Source organism: Rhinolophus sinicus, chromosome 4, assembly GCF_057876585.1.
Source record: "Rhinolophus sinicus isolate RSI-liver-muscle chromosome 4, RSI-T2T, whole genome shotgun sequence".
NCBI classification, from domain to species: domain Eukaryota; kingdom Metazoa; phylum Chordata; class Mammalia; order Chiroptera; family Rhinolophidae; genus Rhinolophus; species Rhinolophus sinicus.
The window spans coordinates 10,204,353-10,225,853 of record NC_142504.1 but is presented as its reverse complement, the minus strand read 5'-3'; the positions used below and the strand labels follow the sequence as shown (position 1 = coordinate 10,225,853).

Here is a 21,501-nt window from a genome sequence, read left to right as displayed (position 1 = left end):
AGTAAGAATATATGCTTGTGTGTGGTTAAGTACGTAGTGAACTGTAGACATACTAAGTCTCTATAAATTCAGAGAGATGTAGAAGTGTGAGGTGGTTAAGATTAATAGCTCAACTTTGGATGAATGTCCAGTTCCAGTCCCTACTCTGTTACTAACTGGCTCGGTGAACTTGCAGATTACTTAAACTCTTCTGTGACTGGGCATTACAATATTTCCCCTATAGGGCTATTGAGATTTTAATGAGAGAGTGAATGTAAAGTGCTTAATTGTACACTTTATGCTGGCATCTGTTAGGCTGCTAGAGGTGGTAGAGAAATAAAGGTTTCTTGGGGTAGGTGAAATTGAAGCCAGGTCTTGAAGAATAGCTAGAATTTAGACAAGTGGGGAAGAAGGGTATGTATCATGGATTCTAGCTCTGACATTTAATTTGCTTTGTGACATTTGGCATTTACCTTTTTAGAGAAAAGAGGTTGTTGGAATCACAGTGCTTGGTATATAGTTGGTACTCAACAAATCCAGTTGCTCTTGTCGTAGATGTAGTGATTGCCCCGCTGCCGTCACTGTTATCATCTGTCTAGGGGATGGGCAGGAATTTGGCTCTCTTGGAGCAGAGGTTTCAGGGACTGGAGGGAAACATGATTTATATTTAGGGAAGAGTCTGATTGCAAAATCTCTGTTCAAATAAAAGAACAACTAGAGAAACAGAAAACTTGCATCATGATTACAGGGATGTACGCTGGCGACAGTGTCCAGGATTTGGGATGTTCTATAGGATGCATTTGATTCCATAGTAATTTTCCAAGACAAACTAATTATACCAAATTGTATTTTTTCACGATAACTGTGTTCTTACCTTTTAAGTAAATCTTTTCCTTAGAACGACCCGAATTTGGCTGTTTTCATTGTACTGAAACCTGGTATGAGATACTCAGTAAAAAGGACTGTGGTGCTATCTAAGCTTGCCACTGTGACACATACCTTGGGCATTAAACTGGACAATGTTAAGTGGCTGAGGCCGAAAACTGCAAGAAAGCACTAGAAGTATTTTTATCAAGCCAGTAGAAATCAGATCTATATTCCATGAAAGAAAGCTCTGTCCTTTTTGCTTTGGTTTCATATTAGAGTTAGTAATAATTCATGTCGTGTCAGCCAGTAATAAACATTTCGTCTTAATTATGTTTTCTGTCTTAGAACGATACCGCATTCAGAGTGAACAATTTGAAGATCTTTGGCTCATAACAAACGAGCTTATTATCCGCCTTCAAGAATATTTTGAAAAACAGGGAATCAAAGATTTCGCGTGTTCTTTTTCTGGATCTCTGCCCCTTCAAGAATATTTTGAGTTGATTGATCAGCATTTTGAGGTGTGTATGATTATAACCCACATTGTTTATAATTTTTCAATATGTGAAAGAGAAAGAGAGGCTACGGAAGTAAGAATTGTAGGATACATGCCATGTGCTTCAAGCTGTTGTTCTATGGATGGTGGAATTTGCGAATCCGTTCCTGCCCTCTTGCCCCACTTGTGATCAGTTGCAGACCTTTCCAGAGTGGCTGCCTGGAGCTAAGCACGGGGTCTGGCCTTGGAACAGAGTTGATTTAATTCTCCCACGTGGGGACTTAACCTTCAACCCTAATAACCCAGTGTTGAAACTATTGGAGCTTATCGGCAGCCGTTTGGCTAACTAATTCTAGCAAGCCATACGTGAGGTGTGATTATAAAGTGATTTTTCCTTTTCTTTTTTAACAAGCGCACCAGAACTTCTGCATCTGAATGAGGGTTAACCACGTAAAATATTCTCCGGTATCTGGCACAATGGGCACGTAATAAATGCATGATGACTAAACGTCCAAATAAATGAGGTCTGACAGTGACTTTGTTGCTTGAATACCTCCAGAGCCTGTTTTAGAGTCTCTTGAGGGTCTTGATGGTGTCAAACCTTCATCCTTTGAAGATTGATTTGATGTTTGGAAGTAGTCAAGAGTTCTGTTTTGTGAACCAGTTGGACAATGACAGTCATTGTTTTGAAAGTCCCATGTGTTGAGAAAAATTCACCAGGCTTTACTTATTTGCCTGTAAATACACCCTAGCCAATTGCAAAGGGGAATTTCAAAATAATATTGAACATTATTCAAGGAAGCATTGGTTCCTAGAGTGACTACTTTTTAAGGAATCAATAGGGTTTTGCATGATTTATAAACTATGATGTGTGTGTGTGTGTTTGTGTGTGTGTGTGTGTGTGTGTGTGTGTGTGTGAGAGAGAGAGAGAGAGAGAGAGAGAGAGAAATAATGTGATGTAGCTTGTCAATCACATGACCGTTCTGTCTAATTTCAGTCCCTTTCAACATTCTAAAGTCATTGACTTCAGCTATAAAGACTTATTTTAATACAGTGCGAACATAAAGGGAAAGTTCCAGTGCACACGATCCAGTTGAAAATTACATGCCATTATTAAATAAATTGAACTTATTTGGGTTTTCCCTCATCTATGCTGATAATATGTTATTGGATGCTTATGACCAAATTGTGGCACCAAAATCAACAGTTTTGGGACTATATTAATGTTCAGGTATTTTAAGGATTGAGAACCTTTGCCATCCTGTAGGATACAGTTTAAGAAATTCCTGCTTCCGTGGACAAAACTAGGGTCTCTTGTGTTTTGGGAGAGAGTCTATACTAATTACACATTTGTAATATTTAAAATAGAAAATATTAGATTCTAATTGATTCTGAGTTTGGCATACAGCTTCCCCCCTTATTTGCTGGCTAGTAAATCCCTGTCCTTCCCCCACCAGGGGCATTTCTTTTCTGGGAGGGGCTGAGGGACTGTGAAGAGCTAGACACTTTCACCTGTGCCACGGATTAAAAGGGGCACGATTCTACTTCTTCACTGGCCCCACTCTCTCCTTTAACAAAAAAAGGAGGTAAATCTTGGAATCAAGATGGCGTTTGGAATACAAATGTCCTTTCGTGTGAGCTCCACGAAGGCAGGGACTTCTGTCTGTTTCATTTATTGCTATAACTCCTAGCACCCAGAGTGCTTCGCCCTGGGACCAACAAGTATTTGTTAAGTGTCGAAATTCCAGCACATAGAAAACATTTCAGTTACTTCTGTTAGGTTACACACTCAAAGGAATGGTAGAGAACCTGGCTGAGGTCTCAGTAATGAGAGCGTCTTGTTTTATTTTTGTGTGTTTTGTGAATTCAGGAACTAAAATATTATACAGGAAATTATACAATTAAAAGAATGAATTATTGATACAGTTATTGATAAAGTATATATTTTTAATTTAGTTATTTAAAAAATTTATCACTTAACTTTTGATAATAGAAGTTTTTTATTTTCCTTCAAGGGAATATCTTGTATTTAGTTACTTAGTGCTTCTCAAGTTGGTATTAAAAGAAGTTAATAGAAGTCCAAGTTTTTTTTTATCATGTATCTGGAGAATACATATAATAAAAGCTAAGGAAGTTTGGCGTGATATCAGAAATAGAAACTATAATATGTTTGATTTCTGAATATTTTCAATATGATATTTATTTCAGAACTAGTTTATGACTGTTTTGTAAAGCTGAATTAGTGGTTCACATGATCTATTATGATTTCATAGAGTGTTCCTTCTACTCTATGACTTTGATTAGCTCTTATTTTAATAATATTAAATTCAAAGGTTACGAGAAGAGTTACAGTGAAAAGGGTCATTTCTGATTCTCATCCTCCGGACAGTCCCTCTTTGGAGGCAACTTTTGTTGTTCAGTTTCTTGTGTATTTTTCTAGAACTATTCTCTGCAGTCACAACTATGTTAATATACAGGTTTGTTTCTTAAAAATACATGAATGGCAGCACATTATACTTACTGTTCTATCATTATTATTATTATTATTATTATTATTATTATTATTTTGCTTTGTTTCATTCAATGCATCTTTGGATATCCTTATATATAAGCAACTAGTGCTCCTGCAAAGTAGTCTTCTTTGCTTGACCTGTCCCTATTGATGAGTATTCTTTCTAGTACATTTATTGTATCTAAACTTTTGATTCCTCTGCATTTGATGTTGCTGTAAAGACTGGGGGAGAAATCATATTTTTTTCCCCATGTGTTTAATCAGCTATCACAAAACATTTATTAAATAATCTATCTTTTCCCCAGTGATACCAGGTCATCTTTGTTACATTTTTATTTGATCTATTTACTGTATAGCTATATATTAATGTACCAAATACTACACTGTTTTAATTCTCTTAACTCTATAATAAGTTTAAATTTCTTCATTATTCTTTCAGACTTGTATTGGCATTTCCTGTTCTTACTTTAAACATGTTTTGTGCACATTTAACCTGAATTTAAGAAATTCTTCATTGTAGCTGCGGATAAATGGTGAAAAATTAGAAGAACTCTTATCTGAAAGAGCTGTACAATTTCGGGCCATTCAACGCCGGCTATTAACAAGGTTCAAAGATAAAACACCTGCCCCCCTCCAACACCTGGACACCTTACTAGATGGAACTTACAAGCAGGTAAGTATATCAGTGATAGTTTTCCATTACTGGGTATAAATTTTTCCCTCATTCTGGAGTGATCATGTACCTGAATATCAAGGTAAGGTATTTCTTTCCTATGTCTTATGGAGCAGTGAATAGCACACAAGCTTTAGAGTCAGAAAAATAATAAGGTTCAGAGTCAAGCTCTGCCGCTTTCTAACTCCGCAACCTTGAATAAATGACGTCAGATCCATTGGTTTTCACATTTTACCTCTTAGGTTGTTGTGAGGATTTTCAATCATTCATGTGAAGCAGCCAACACAACGCCAGGCACTTTATATGCTTGATAAGTAGCAGCTACTATGATTAGCGTTCTTATTAGGCAATTTTTGGTGCGTCCTATAATTATAACCATAATTCTCTAATTGTTTTATGGAGCAACTAGATTATACTTCTAGCATTAATTATGTCAGTTGATGTTCTGAGACAGAATTTTTTAAAGAGCGCTTTGTTCTAGTTCAGAAAGTCTTTTTTCTTCCTCGTCCCAATTCTTCCTTCCACCAATCGTTTATCATTTGTGTGGCTAGGGCGATCTGACTCTCACTCCAGGGTATTATGTCTCCAAAAACGATTCAAAACTATCATATCATATCATATCATATATTATTGAATAATAATGTAAAAAATTTTAATTTCATGGATAAAGCCTCTACCAGTTCCACTATAATGAAATCAGCTTTGAATGTCTACATTATTCCTTCTCCTATTTCCACACATCACTAATCTGTTTCCAAATCAGGTTGGTGGTATGAGGATACTCTTGATATTTTTAACCGAGATAGTTGTATATTCACATGCAGTTATAATGAAAAATGCAGATAGATCTCATGCATCTTTTACCCAGTTTCCCCCACTGGCAACGTTTTGCAGAACCACGCAGTGTAACAGCACAGCCAGGATACTGATGTTGATCAAATCCATGGATTTTATTCGGAGTTCCATAATTTACTTGTACTCATTTGTGGGCGTGTGTGTGTTAAGTTCTATATACTTCTGTCGCATGTGTAGGTTCCTGTGTGCCCTGGCACTGGCGAGATACTGCACAGCTCCGTCACCACCAGACTCCCCCAATGTGGACCTTTAGTACCACCCCCCCACCCTCCTCTGCCACATTGTATTGATTTTAAAAGGACAAATCAGATATATATTTTTTCAGAGTTAGCTTCCCTAGAGAGAAGAAAAATAGCTTAGTATATAAGCATCAGTAACTGTATCGTAATACATATATTTGCATCTTGAAATTGTCATGGTTATTTGAAAAATTAACAATTTCAGGGGCAGTCTATAGCAGCAGTAGAGCACGGGAAAGAATGTTGGGCGTGGGGTCCAAAGACCCCACTTCTGTCGCTTATTAGCTGTGTGGCTTTTTGCGACTCCCTTACCCTGTCAGAACTTCCGTTTCTTTCCATGAAGTGTGATAAATGCTCACTATGTTGTTACAAAGCTTCTATTCCCATAAATGTACGTGGAAATGTTTGGTCAATTGCTCTGCAGATACATACGGCCAGTTTCCTTCGTATTGGAGCAGTCCTGACAGTACTAGTAGATACTAAGGATCTTTCTATACCACACTTCTTTGCTCTCTCCAGTACACTTTTTGTTTTGGTTGGGTTTTCATTTCCTCTGTGTTTTTCCTCCTCTTCCTTCATATCTCTTTTGTTGACCTGCCTATCTCATTCTCAGGCCTCCTGCCACGCCTGCCACCCTTGGGGCTGAAGATACGTTGAGTCGTTGAATCGTGTCTTTGATGATGCTGGATCTTTTTGTGGACACAATGGCAGAGGGGTGTGTAAAGGGATTTGATGAGAGTGCTTGGCTTAATGCTTTCCATGTTTTCTATGAAGCAAGACTTCCTTTGTGTTTTGTACATGTAAAGTGCTGGGGGTTTAATTTTTTTCTGCTTAGCCTCAGGGTTAGGTTTTTCCATGATGTGTGGTATTACAGACAAGATGATGAAAACCATGGAGTTTTTCACTTGAATCAATATTTTTAAGTCTCATTCTTTCTAGGTTGAAAAAGAGAATGAACAAGGTTTTGGTAGAAAAATATGAATACTATAATAAATGTGATTTAGTTTTAATGTAATTTCCCACTCAATTGTATTATATATATTCACATTAAATTATAGTGAGATATTTGAGATATTGATTGTTCTCTACTTCTTTTAAGTTAATTTTTAATAATATAATTAATACATGATATAATTTCCCAAAGAAAATTACAAGATTATACACAATGCTAAATTCTCCAGCACGATTCTTTATCGTCTCTTCAGAAGTGTAATCACTTTTATACATTTTTGTGTATTTCCAGACCTTTATTTTTGCATTCAGAAGTAAAATATTATTTGCGAGCCTAAAAAAATCCATAAATTGTATCATACTGTATTAGTCTACTTCTCTTTTTCTCTTTTTCGTCTGACAGTATTTGCTGCAGCTCTTTCCATATTAATGTGTAGATCTACTTCTCTATTTGTAGTGGTTGCCTAATATCCTATAAGATGGACAAGCTATTCTGTAGCATGGACAAACCACAGTTTATTAAAGATACACCTTAATAGTTTTAATGTTGAGTCCAACACTGAGAAAAATCCCTTGTAGACAACTCTCTTGTGACCGAATGGGCATGTGACATACCTCACTGTCAAATACCTCTGCTTAGTGTAAGCTTCTCTTATCTTTATACTTTGCCTGGATAGTGGGCATGATTTACTTGGCAGATTAGCCAAGCCCATGAAGTAATTATCTGTGTTAGAGCCTGATCTTACTATCCATGACGTAACTCTGTTGCATGACTGTCACTCGATTTTTTTAAGTGTTTTCCCACTAGACCAGTTTAAAGTTAGATCTGCTACCTGTGTGGAATCCTGGTTTCTTCATGTGCAGGGAGCTTTTCATTTTTCTCTTAGTCCTTCTGTGGATCTTTGAGCCTCTTTAGTTCCATCAGGAGCAGTAAAATAAGCATTCTGAGCTGTGCCATGAATGATTTACAGTCTGTCCCATTTATTGCTATACATCTGGATGATGATATATTGTCACCATTTAATGAAGCAGTGATAATTGGCTTATGTGAAAATAGAAGCAGTAGCCAGTATCCAAAAACTAGTGTGTAAACTCTCTCTGAAGGCAGGGGCCTTTTTTTTTTTTTTTGTCTTATTCACCACTATATTCTTGGCACAATACATTTCTTGTCACATAAATATTTGTTCTATGAATAAATGCATTATTGCCACTAAGATAATTTCTTGAAACTCTTATGTCTGTGACAAGGGAAATACTGCAAAGAACAGAGTAGCAGAGAATTCTTTCAGTTCAGGTTCATAAATCATTAGGATGGTTTATTCTAAAATCCTTAAAAGCCACTAAAAAATGAAAACTCTCTTCTGTCTTCTTAAATAATAAGGTAAACTGTCATAGCTAGGAAGGTTTTATAGCTACAAATTCTTGACTAGAAAATCTTCTGTGTTTTTGTGTGTGTGTGTGTGTTTGTGTGTGTGTGTGTATTTGTGTGCTGGAGTTCAATGTGAAACAATCATCTGTTGAAATACGTCTGTGCAGACAGGACGTTGTTGAGGTCAAATGCCTTCATATTCTAAATGGCATGAGAATTATTTGGGCTTTTTCAGTCTTAATACATCTCCAGAGCATGAAAAGTTTGAATGTCTTCATTTCCTATTCATATAATTGTTGAGGTCTTCCTCTTGGAAGGCAGAATATTTTTCATAACACATGCCTTTGGAGCAGCTAGGCTAGGATAGAGAAATGTGGAACTGGAGGAAATTGGGGGGGGGGGGTCTCACGGGTGATAGATGGTCCAGGAACTATAGTGAATTCCAGTCAAGACCAAAGGACAAATGGAAAGTGCAGCCCTTCATATAAGAATGATTAGGCATTGCTGAGTTGCCTGTAATGTTGAGATAGTTTGTGTGGTATATTCGTTCATGTAACAGAGTTAGCAATGGTAGGTTCTGAAGTCAAAATTTGGCTTACTACCTCTTCATTCAATAATAGTAGCCTTTGTTATTATTTAGGCACCAAAAGGCCAGTTTACCAAATCAGAAGTAGGCAAGGCCAGGGCAGGCCCTATGGGACCTGTGTCCTTGGTGGTTAGCAGAAACTTGGGGTACCACTAGCTTATACAGTGAACCAGTGAAGTGGGCCTCTTGTCTTCCAGTGATCTGGATTTAGGTGGCTTTGATTCTAGTTCAGCGAGAACCTATTAGAGAAAGCATTGCTCCTAAGGTTGCACTAAGACATCCAATATTGTTTCCTGTAAATGCATGCCAATAAATGCTCTAGGGTTTGAAGTGGCATATCTGACGGATCCTAGTATAATGATTAAGAACTCCGCGTCTACCGTCAGCTTGCTTGTATTTCAGTCCTGGCTCTGTGACCTTGGGCGAATTACTTAAACAGGCAAAGAGAGAACAAAACCTCCCCACCTGTAGAATGGTGCCTCCTTCCTGGGGTTGTTGTGAGACTTGAAATGTATAAACACATAAATTGCTTAGAACAGTATTTCAAACACAGTAAGCTCTCAACAAATGTTAGCTACAGTTCTGGGGACTGTTCTTCATCTTGACTTGACTAATATGTTGTGCCATCTCAAAAGTGCTGCTCGTCATTGATCAGACAAAAGAGGTCATCACAATCCATCATCTTTCTGAAACTGCTACCTGGCAACCTCACAAATCTAGACCTCAACTGAAAATCAAGAACATTCTGTATCCTCGGGGTATCCCCAAACCCCTTTAGAAAACCTGTCTTAGGTAATGTTTGGTTCCAGAGAGGATCCTAAAAGGGAAGAGGGGACGTCAGGATCCTGAGGGCAAAGGGCCATCTTCCCCAATCCCTGATTGTCTCATCTGGATGTTTAACAAGAAGGAAAATCGCTCAATCAAAAAACCTCTCTCTCTCTCTCTCTCTCTCTCTCTCTCTCTCTCTCTCTCTCTCTCTCTCACACACACACACACCGACTTGCAGAAATGTACCAAGTCATAGTTCCACCAGCAGTATACGCTTATGAAAATGTCTGTTTTCTGACTGTTATTGTTTTGATCTTTACGATTTTTAGCTGAAAGATAATTTGATTGTTGTTATATTCTTTCTTTCTTTGTTTAGTAGTGAGGTTGAGCATTTGAAAGGTGTTCATCGGCCATTTGTATTTTTTTGTGTGTGTGTATGTGTGTGATTTATTTATGTCTGCCTTTTCAATCAGGTGTGTCAGCTTTTTCTTATTTTGTGACTATTAGGAGTGACAATCCTTTAGCATACTTTTGTCATACATAAAATACTTTGTGTATGTAAGAGAGATGTCATCTCTCTTCATATAAAAAAATTTTGCCAATTTGTCATTTGCCTTTATTTTTATTTATAATGTGTTTTTTTTGACATGTAAAATTGAAAAAGTATATACGTAGTGAAATATATCCATCTTTTTTCTTTAGGTTTCTCTGTCTAGGAAAGCTTTCCCCATGCCAAGAGTACATGAACATAGACCAATAATTTATTCTAACCATTTTCTGCTATCATTCTTTATATGTTCTTCTTAAATCCATGTGAAATGTATTATGCCATTCAGAGGGAATCTAATCTCCTTGCCCAAAATGGTGAGCTAGTTGTTTCATTCCCTGTTTATTGCAGACTCCGTTTTTCTACTACTGAACTAAAATCCTACCTGTATCATTTAACAATTTCACTGTATAGAAAAGCACCCCAAACCTGAGCGGCTAAAACAGCAGTTGGGTATTGTTCCTGAGTGTCTGGATCACTTGGGCAGTTCTGTTGATCAGGCCACTCTTGGCTGGTCTTGACCGGCCTCACTCATGTTTCTCTGGTCAGCTGGGGACCCAATGGCATGGGATGCACTTACTCACATATTTGGCAGCCGGCCGACAGTTAGGTGGATTGATTGTGTCACATGCCTCTCCTGGCCCATCACCCTGACCTGGGCGTGGTCACACGGTGGCTGTAGGTCCCCATACACAGGTGTTCTCCCAGCCTCTGCCTGTGCTATGTGTCTAAATTCCTCATTGGTTTTGGCCTTGATCAAAACGGTGGGGAAATACTCTGCTTCTTGACTGGAGGAGTGGGGAATTGTGGGCATTTTTATAATCTACCCTGCTTCTTTTCGCTTGCTAAAATTCAGTTGGCTACTAAAGTAACCAAATGTTTTAAAAGACAATTGTTTTCAACCTTCTCTAACGCTGGATCTTAGGTTTTCTATGCTTTTGACTTTCAAACCTAAATTTTTATTGTCATTAAAATCTTATTAGTTTTAATCTGTTGTGGTCTATAGACTCTGAAGATAATTTATCTTATAGTTAATTAGATTTGTCAAGAGGTGTTTAAAGCAAACAGAGCATCTGTGGTGTCTTCAGGCCAGACTGTCTGAACACTTGCTCATGTGCTTAGTTATGGGCAGTTGTTTAGGGGATGGAATCTGTTATTCAGTTTCTCTGTAGATCCCCACCTTAGCTCTGTCCACGGTGGGCTTCATGGGCACGTGACCTGTGCAGGCACGAGAGCCCTGGGTTTGGTTTAATGCTCTGTGGTACCCATGTTGAAATTCTTCATACTTCCCGAACAAGAGGCCCCATGGTTTCATTTTACTGCGGGCCCTTCAAATAATGTAGGTGGTCCTGGCTTTGTCAGGACTGATTTCTGATGAGTAGAATAAGACAACTGGGAATTCAAATACAGAACAGAGTGCAGAGACAGAACAGCTTTATTACCACTGCCCAAAACCACCTGTAAGTGTCCCCAAAATGAAGCAAAAGGGATACAGTGGACATCAGCGGGAGCGCCTCTGGACAACTCAGGGGCTTCTTTCTGGGAAAGGCATCTTGGTTAACTAACAAGGAAGGGTTATGTCACTTGGGAGCATCATCCTGCAATTAGTTGTCTCCAGGCATGTTGTGCGTGTGCGTGTAGGGGGTGGGGGGCAGCCTCTTTTTAGACTTCCAACAGGTGGCCACTGACATCAAGACCCACCATCAGCAGTTGTGAGTTTTGGTGCACCAGGGGTCAGCCAACCGTTTTTCTCCTGCTTCCAACTGCAGGTCATTTCCTACATCCTGTATCTGATTGGGTGGGAGGTGAAACCCACATCCCAGCGTTACCAGTTTACTCTTACTAGCATGTGTGTCTTACACAGTTCTCAACCTACTGTCACATCGCGCACACTCCTGGGGGCATCTACCAAGCCCCTCTCATTGAGCTCAGCCCTGTGGCTGAAGCAAGGGAGCTGGTGAGCACCGCTACTCTGGGAAAAGCATCTCGTGATTCTTACATGGGAATGAAGATTTTCCAGTTGCTCACCACAATTTCAATAACTTGTTCTAGAATTCTGGAAAAAAATGGCATCCTTTTTGAAATAACTTTCACCTTTATGTCTAGCTTTAGAAGCCTAGTGTTGAAAGAAAGTAATGATATTGAGATTTTAATTTTTTTTCAGCAGTGAAAAACCTAAATGTATTCATTTCTACAATTGGAATACTGTCTTGTCAATCATCTGAATATATTTTTGGAGGACCTAAGAAAGGAAGTAAGGGAAGAGAAGGGAAATTTGTGTTTATTGAGCCGCTGTTGAGTCTGAGGTAAATTTCATTTATTACTCGCAGTCGTCTTGAGAGAGTGGCATTATTGTTCCCATTTTATGGATGAAGGAGTTGAGACTCCAGGTAGGGTTAGCAACTTGTTCAGTGTTACAGATATTAAGCCATCTACTCCAAAGTCCATGCTTTAGTATGTCATGTGGCATTTTCACTTTAATCATTTCCAGGTGGAGCACAGATATCCTAGGTTGTCTTTAGCAAAACTGCAGTCAGATTAAAGAAAAAGAAGATTCATGGAAATTATTTGTACATACTCATGGTATATATCCATGGTCGTCCAATATTCATTGTGTATACCTCTATCAGAAAGGTAACAAAATCTGCTGGCAAGTTCCCCGAAGTATATATTACACCTGAAACTTGAGTTTCCGAGGAAGAGGTGACTTTGTTAATTTGTTAACTTACACTGAAGTTCAGTTTTTTTTTTTTTTTGCCATCAAATGCTAATGCTTATTGCATTTGGCAGAAAAGTTTTGGAAAATAAGTTTTCTTCATGTTATAAAATTTTCACATACATTTGTTAGTCAAAGTAGGACTGGTTGGTTGAATTGAAATAGGGGAAATTTAGACTTACCCTACAGATTGGCTTGTGTTTTGATGCTTTTACGTGTACTGAGATTTTTTTTTTTCCCCTCTCACTTGAACACTAACCCTCTGTTGTACCAGTGGAAAAATGTTTATTAATCTGAAAGTTTAATTGTGTCAGATGACATATGTGTGATGTAATGACTGATAGTCATTAATGTTCTAGAAAGGCACTTGGCTGATTTTTCTCTTCTGCAAAACAGAGGCTGTATTAGGCATAATTTTAAACAGAGATCCTGTGGTTTGGATTTGCTATTTGTTACTTTTTCTGTACTTAAAACTTCCTTCCACTCTGTTTATTTGTATGGTATTAATATATAAAAATCATTTTAAGTCACGCAGAAGTCTGAAGGCTTTTTGGTCCATGACTTTTTAAATGAGCATGATTTTGGCTGATAACACAAAGGAATATGTGATGAAACCATTCAGAGGCCTACTTTCCTCTTTGCCATTGGCAAGTGAAAACAATATGCTGATAGATTGAGAAGGAGGTATCAGGGACATGGTGATTTTGCTGCATTTGTTTCCTTATACCTACTTAAGAGCTGAAAAGAAGTTCTTTCTCCACTGAAGGAGAGAATAAACAGGTCAGAAAGTGGGGCACAGAAATTTGTAACCATATGTTTGGGGTGAATTAGGTTAAAAAAAAAAGGATGATATGGCAAAAGACAAAAGGATGGTTTAAAAAAGAAGTTTGTATGTTTTTACCCCATAATTCTACCCTTGGATGTTGGTCTACTAAAATAGTTCACAAAGATAAAAAATACCTTCATCACGGTGTTCATTTACAATATTAATCACCTTTGCAAGAAATTACAAACCAGCTTCCCATAGTTGGAAAACGATGAAGTTTATTGTAGTACTACCATCTGATATGTTTCATGACATTATTTTAAAAACTGGAATAATTAAAACATTTCAAGTCATTGAAAAAAGCAGAATAGTATGTAATAAGTTACAAATAATGAAGTAGATGTATCTATAATAGATGAGTGTGTAAAAATTTGGAAGGAATACAAAAAGTGAAAATGGTATACATTTATTTTAGATGACTTTAAATTCTTAAACAATTTTTCTTTAATATTATTATGATCATAATTTGATAAGCATGGAAAGAATTTTTTTCACAATATGTGTAGCTTAAAACTTAACACTACTGAACTTGTACACTTGGAAATAGTTAAGCTTTGGTCAATTTTATATTCTTTGTATTTTACCAAAATTTGAAAATATAATAAATTTTTGGAAAGAGAGGTGTGGTCACAACCTCCTGGCGTTCATTGGTATTTCCTGAGGGAAGTATTTTCTCTCTTCTGAGCGTATCCCTTATACGCTCATTTCTCTAGTCTCCGAATGTTTTAGAACTTCAGATTATTATTCCTGTTTTATTCCTGTTCACTCAAAAGAGAGCAATGAGAGAACTGAATGGTGTGTTTGAGTGAATACATGAGTAAGGGTGGGTGTTGTTTTGCTGACTCTAACCTCACGAGTCTGGCAGCCTAACTAGAGAAGTATACAAAGCTCTTTCAAAATTATGTAAAATTTTCTCCATCCAGGTCAGAGTGCCATCTAGAATGTAATCTCCAAAGTATGTTTGTTACACCACTGATGTATTCAGTATAGTATGTGTGTAGCTATACAGTCCAGCCCGACAGAAATACACTTGCAGCCACAAATATGAGCCATAGAGTCAATTTTTACTTTTCTAGTAGCCACATTAAAAGAGTAAAATGAAACAAGTGAAATTAATATTATCATTTCATCCTGTAATCAAAAATTATTAATGAGACATTTTATTTTTTTATAGTAAGCCTTCAAAACATGGTTTATTTTACACTTGCAGCATATTTCAAGTGCTAAATAGCCACCTGTGGCTAGAGGCCACCTTAGTGGACATTACAGTTCTCGCTACACATAGCTGTCAACTCATAATTTTACAGTTTCTTGTAATGTCCCTTTTCTTGATTTTTTTTCTTTCCTTTAATTCTTTTAAATTCTTGTTCATGATAAGACTATCACTGGCTGTGAGTAGTAAGCAGTAGGAAGCACTCATAGATGGTTAGAACATCACCAGGAATCTTCCCTTGTATAAACCACGTCGTCAGGTGCTGTAAAAACAGGACAAAACAACAAAAAACCCCCATCAAATTTGTGTCGAAAGACTTGGGTCCTGCCCTAGTTCCAGCTCTTTCTGGCTCTGCCTTTGGGCATGTCACAGACTCCCTGAGCCCTGCTTCTTCTCTTTCCTCTTTGGACCTCTTAGAACCTGTCTGAGCAGCATGTAGCATGGGGCTTATCTTCTAGTAAAATTCTTAATAAATATTTATTGTATCTGCATAATGCTTATGACAAGGGACTTAGAATCTTAAACTTCTGGCAGTTCAGAATTTCAGGAACAAATAGGGCTTTCGGTGTCATTTAGTGTCAGCAGTGTGGCTGTTGACCAGTCAACATTTGTTTGGTGTACTCTAATGATAGTGACTTAAGTTACAGGTCTTTGTGAGACTGAGTTAGTTTTCAAAGAAGATATGTAAGTGCAAAGTATTATTATAATTGGAGTTATGCTTCCCCGGATTCAGGTATGTAATGCTAATTGACATTAATGGGTGTTGTACATAAATGAAGGGGACAACGGGCCTATTAGTATATAAAAAACATTCTACTTTTCATATCCATCTGATTGATATGCTTTACTTTCCTGGGGCCTATGTGCTTTCTTTCTTTCTTTTTCTTTCTTTTTTTTTTTTTTTTTTTTTAATAAATTGAATGCATTGAATGCTTACTTCTTCATGTTCTTCAATCAGTATTTGAGTTTTCCGCTTGGTAGTCTTAGTATGAACAACTCCCTAGATTGTGGATTCGATGTTAGGATTTTATTTTGGTGAATTTATCAGTCAGAAATGTGATCATCTGTCTGATACAAAGCATTCTAAGCCAAAGTAAGTAGGGGTATTCTCTTCTGCTAAAATTTCATTCTATTTGTTGTTTGATCTTTTAAAAAAATTAGTCTTTTGAGATACACTCAGAAGATACATGTTTCTAATATTACAATAAAGCTATTTATGGGCCCATTATAAGGAAATGAAAATCTTATCTTTTTGTGTCAGTGATGAGAGAAAAATATATAAGTGGCCTCCAATTATCTGTAATTGTATGAGGTTTTCTTTCATTTATGTTATCTATCTTCCTGTTTAATCCCGTCTAGCACAATTATTCCTTTTGTATTAGTTTTCTGTACATGTCGTTCTGAACGGTTTGAATTGTGAATCAACAATGGTCAGAGTCCTCACAACCCTCCCCTCCACCTTCCTCGCCTCCCCTCTCCGTCTCTCTCTTTAAATAAAGGAAAACAGAGCCAGTTCCCAATCTTTCTTAACAAAAGAAAAAGATGTACAGTCTTTATAAGAGTATCTGTGAACAGTGAAGCTGAGCAGTTTTATCAGTCCTGAGATGTGTTTCTGTGTGTATTAATAAACAGAGTGTTTGTTAATTAATTAATGAACCCTATGTGTTGCTTGAAAGTACCAAATGTAATTAAGGATAAATTGAGGTGACATATTTTTAAAAAGATATTTTTGTGGGACCCGACTGTATATCCAGGAGCAAGGTAGTAGTAGGTAAAAGCAATTTAATTTAATGAAAAGAAATAAACTGGGAAGGTCGAGTTTTAAATGGATTTAAATGTATTGTCACTCTTTCTGGGAATTATTAATAGAACGCTGTGCAGTAAAATCAGCAGATATTTAACTTCACTATTTTCCTTGATGGACCAGTCTCTATTGTTGTTTTGCAAGTTTCCTTTGATTTGATTTTTAAATCTCTTAGAGCAGGATATTAGACATCAGGGAAACCCAATCTCCCTTCCCACCCACATACCGATTCTTTGCCTCCTTCAGCCCCATCTAGGACTGACTTCTAGCTGGAACTTAATGTTGTTGTTCCGCTGATTCACCAGTTAGAACGATGGGCTCAGAGGCCATGTTATTGAAATATGTTTTTCCCATGGAAGTGATGGATTTTCACTGGGTCCCTCCGCCTTTTATCCCACCTTGTTCTAGTCTTTCCTTTACTTCGGAAACCCACCTCATCAGAACACTGTCTCTGTTCCTGCTGCCACTTGAAAACTCATCTGCCTAAAATTCTTGTTTCCCCTGGGCCTAATTTCTCTTCATCCGTCAGCAGTCCTCTGGAGCCCACTGCCCAGCCCTTCCCGCCCACTCCCAGGAGCCGGCCTCATATCCTGTTTCGTCAGGAAGGCTGAGACCCACAGGTGTGTCTCTGTCACGGTCTCAGCAGCCTTTTCTGTCTCCTTTCCTGCCTCCAACCATGAGGCTCCTTCCTCTTCTTCAAGATCAGTCTTGCACTTGACCCTGTTGACTTTCCACTCGCTTCTGGAATACTGATTTATTTGTCATTTACTCTGGTTCCTATTTTTGATCTCTTTTCTCTGTTTCTTCCCCTACAGCCTCCAAACACGCTGAGCTTTATCCCAACCTAGACCTGCGTCCTGTACCTTTTCTTTGTGTTTCTCTTCCGGATGTAACCCATCCTTTCTTTGCTCCTTTCACACCCTTGTCTCATAAGAACTGTCTGTGTTTATTTTCTCTACTCTCTCACCTCCCATTTCGTTTATCCATCCATTTTTTTCCACTGTGTTAAAAAACGACGTCAGATGAACTCTATTACAAATTTTTAAGTATACAGTATAGTTTTGGTAGCTGGATGCTCGCTGTTACACCGCAGATGTCTAGAACGTGTTCAATTCGCAGGACTGAAACGCTATACCATTGCATAGCCACTCCCCAGGCACGCCCGCCCCATCGCATGGCCCACTCCTGGCCAGATAATGGAGTCTTGTAGATAAATCGGCTCTGGACGTCTGAATTGCTTTCGAACTTCAGGCAAGCTAAAGGCAATATTTGATGATGACGCTGTTTTTCGTTTGTTTGTTTGTCAGTTTTGGGTACAGTGAAGTGATTTAGGGAACGCCTTTGATATTAATTCCATTTAGGTAGTTTGAAACATCACATATTTTTAAAAAGACTTGTGTTGGCATGTTTTTAACTTAGGAAAGAAGATAAAATTATATAGAAGGTTAAATTTGGATTGTGCATATGTAGAAGAGGACCACAGAAGAATTTAAAATTTTCCTTTTTATTTTTATTTTTTGGCCTTATATACCTCTAGTCTAATGCAGGCCCTATGTATACATAAGGGAATAATTAAATACAGAAATGCAGCCTACTTGTTCGCCAGAAAGGATGCCTGGAACATGTGGAATAAGCTTGGATATTTGTCTAATGTTAATTGGAATATTGGTTTTCAGTTGAAGATGCCAAATCTTCAGAAAAGTAATTGGATTTAGCTTCCTATTTAGCAAACTACTTCAAATCCCTGACGTATCCCACATCCGAAACTAATTTTCCTTGATTGTATCAAGTTTAGTCATGAACAGAACAAGGGTTGACATAGTTTTTTAATATTTAAAATATTTCTTGACAAGGTTTCAACACTGTTGCTTGTCCACAAACCTTATTGTTAGGTTCACTAACGACAGATGAAACCTTAGGTTCTGTGCAACTAGTTTTACAACTTTGCAAAACTGTCTTCTTGAAATAAATCATTTCTTTTTTCCTAGATATTTAAATTTAAACTCAGATTTTGATCAGATTTCAAGAAACAACGCAAAAAATGGTGTATTTCTTACGGCTTTTTAAATAAACTTATGTGTGTGCTTAATTTAACTCCTTTAGATTCAGTCTAAGAAATGTTATTTTGTGGTGGTTCCTGGTCTTGAATGCGTTATTCAGTCTACAAATGTTTAATATGATGTTATCAAAATATTTGGAAATAGTTTTTAAAAGCTTATTAGAAAGAATAGGGTATCTGATCATTGAAATTCAGGGATTAAGAGATTCAGGTTAAGAGATTGTTCTATCAAATATTTACTGAGCAACTACTATGTATAGGTTTATTTGTGATTATTATAGGTTTATTTAAAGTACATACAGGTGTTTATGATATGGTTTATAACCTAAAGGAGCATGGCTTTCTTATAGTGATGATAATTATAAAGATAGATGAATATTACCTCTTAGTCTAGTCTTTTGCCATTGAGGATAATCACTTAAGTATTTGAAAAGATAAAATGGTGCTTCTTAAGGGAAACATGAGCTGACAACATCATACATAATTTTTAGATTAAATGTATTATCAGATGAAAGTCATTTCAATTGATAGTAACAGTGACCTATAGGATCTATCTAGCTCAAGAATAGATTATTCTATTGTATTTTTTGTATCTGGACCCATCTTGTTGGAAAAAATGTATAGCCATGCTTCCATGTCATTTTTTTTTCCAGGACCCCAAACTTACATAGGAAACCCGTATTGTACATTTCAGTTGAAGGGGATTTTCAGTCTGTTTTGAGTCTGTCTCCAGGGTAGAATCACCTGCCAGACCTAACATTTTCACTGCTGTGCCTCACATAGAGTCCGGTTTGGTACATAGTAGGCACTCAGTACATATTTGTTGAACTTGATGGTCCTTCCCCAAGAGTAGCTGGTATTTTTTCAGGGAGCTGCTGAAGGTATGACTTCTGTCTCTGCCAGTGATCTCCTCTGGGACCAGGATCTTATTTGCTAATGAGAAAGGTACTCTACTACTTGCATGTTTAGACCTTCGTTCATCATTCCCACGCCTGGAGTTGAGCAGTCGTTGCAGGTACTACGGACAGTGCTGTGAATCCGCCTTTGCTATGATTGTGTTTTAACTATTGCGGTGCTTTGGGACTCTGTTGTGTTCCTGTGGAATTTTTATGATCCCTTTGTGCTTAAAAAGCAGTTATCATCTTGGACCACGAATAGGCTTCATCATCTTTCTACTGTTAATTTGCAAGTGTTTGAAAGGTTTGGGCAGTACTTCATTTGAGGTAAATTACTTTTTTACGTTCCAGTTAGGTTTACAGCTCTTTTTTAAACACATTTTTCATGAGCTTGAATCATAGGTTCAGATAAGGTACTTCATCTTTCCAAGTTCTGGCTTCTAGTTTGAAGCATTCTCTTTGAGTTTGGCTTTTATTCTTAAAATGAAATTTATTTTTTAGAAAATTTAAAGCTGGTGACTGCAATATTTGACATAGTTTAATAGGGAATGTTAGGTAATAACTGGATACCCATGACCTAGAAAAAGAGTCGACTCATTTTTTTGCTATGAATTATAGTCAACACTAGATGATGAGTTAAATGACAGTTCTTTAGCCTCTGACCAAGTACTGGTCCAGATAAGATAGGTTTCAACAGTAACTGTGTGGAGAACCAGGTATTCCTACAACTCCAGGTGCCTGAGAAACCTTATGGGCTCACGTCTATTCTCAGTTATTATAACTGTCAGCTTTGTCAAGCTGGAGACTCTGTTGGGACCAGGAATGACGATTTATTTAACCATTCCCTCATTAAGACTTAGGTTGAGCTTAAGTTTTGTTTTGAACATCTTTTTGTTGTTGCTGTTTGTTTTTTGAATAAAAGGATCTTAAGGTAGACTTCCATAGTTACCAGGTCAAAGAAGAGGAATGTTTTTAAGGCTTTTATCTAAATGACTAGATTATTGCTAATTGTATGAGTGGCTAGTGCCACCAGCAGCGTAGAAAGTGGTAGGGTGATTCTTTAATTATTCCCTGACAGTATCTTCACCTGTAAGTACGTGGGCATCTGTTTGCAGAGCACCCTACAGGGAATCACCAAAAAAATGTGTCTACATGGTCCTGTCTTAGAAAACTACCCAGCCCAATTGGAGAGAGCAAAGATTTGCATATGAAAACAAATGCAGGATGAATACAAACAAACACAAATACAATCATGAGTAACTAAAGACAGGGGCCAGCCATCGCCCCCCCTTACTTATGGTGAGTTAGAAACCAGACCAAACAAAAACCCAGCTTCCCTGAGTGGATTGAGGAGGCAATCTGTGAGTGCATCTGCAGTCTTATATTATGTGGGGATTTAGGTCAATTAGTAGTAATTTCTCTTTCTGCTTCAGGCCTATAAATATCTCTGTTTGGTAGGAGGGACAGGAGGGAGAGTGGGGAATGAGCAAAAGAGGGGCAAGTCATCCGTTGATTTTTGATTGGATTATGTAGTGAAATAAGTTCAAATTATACCCACATAGCAAATTTTTACAAAATTCTCTTTCAAAACAATCATAATAAATGCTTTCATTTTATGTATCTTTTTTTTTATTAAAAAAATTACGAATTACATTAAATACTACTTTGGTAGAAAATTTGTTAACTTCAGACAAATGTGAAACACAAAAATGAAAATGAAAAACACCCATAATTCCCCATGAGAATTCCTCTTTCTCTTTCTCTGTATGTGTGTATTACTTTAAAAATTGGGATTATTATATAAAAGATGTGTTTGTAGTCTTATGTTTTCTTCTAATTTCATGTCAGGAACGTTTTCCATGTCGTTATAAATATCTTATTTCATGCTACATAATGTGACTATGTCAAAATCAATTCAACCAGTTTTTAGTGTCAGATAGTTTGGTTGCTTTGATGTCCTTATTTCTATACATAATGCTGCAGCGAACATCTTTGGAGGTAAAACTAGGTACATTCATGACCATTTCCTCAGGATATATTTCCAGATGTGGGACTGCCGAGCCAAGGTTCATGTGTACTTGGAAATGGTCCTGACACACAGTTCGTTTCAGAAAGGCTGTATCAGTTTCCTCTCTCTCCAGCAGCACC

At 37.4% G+C, this 21,501-nt stretch overlaps 1 protein-coding gene across 4 annotated transcripts in view; it reads left to right on the top strand.

The window, feature by feature from the left end:
• The window catches only part of BBS9 (Bardet-Biedl syndrome 9), a 359,579-nt gene that overhangs the window by 184,500 nt on the left and 153,578 nt on the right, over positions 1 to 21,501 (top strand). For all 4 annotated transcript variants that reach the window (XM_088797660.1, XM_019757307.3, XM_019757306.3 and 1 more), the window contains 2 exons: positions 1,192 to 1,364; positions 4,372 to 4,524. In XM_088797660.1, the coding sequence (XP_088653786.1) occupies positions 1,192 to 1,364; positions 4,372 to 4,524 (326 nt within the window). The remainder of the gene's footprint in view (positions 1 to 1,191; positions 1,365 to 4,371; positions 4,525 to 21,501) is intronic.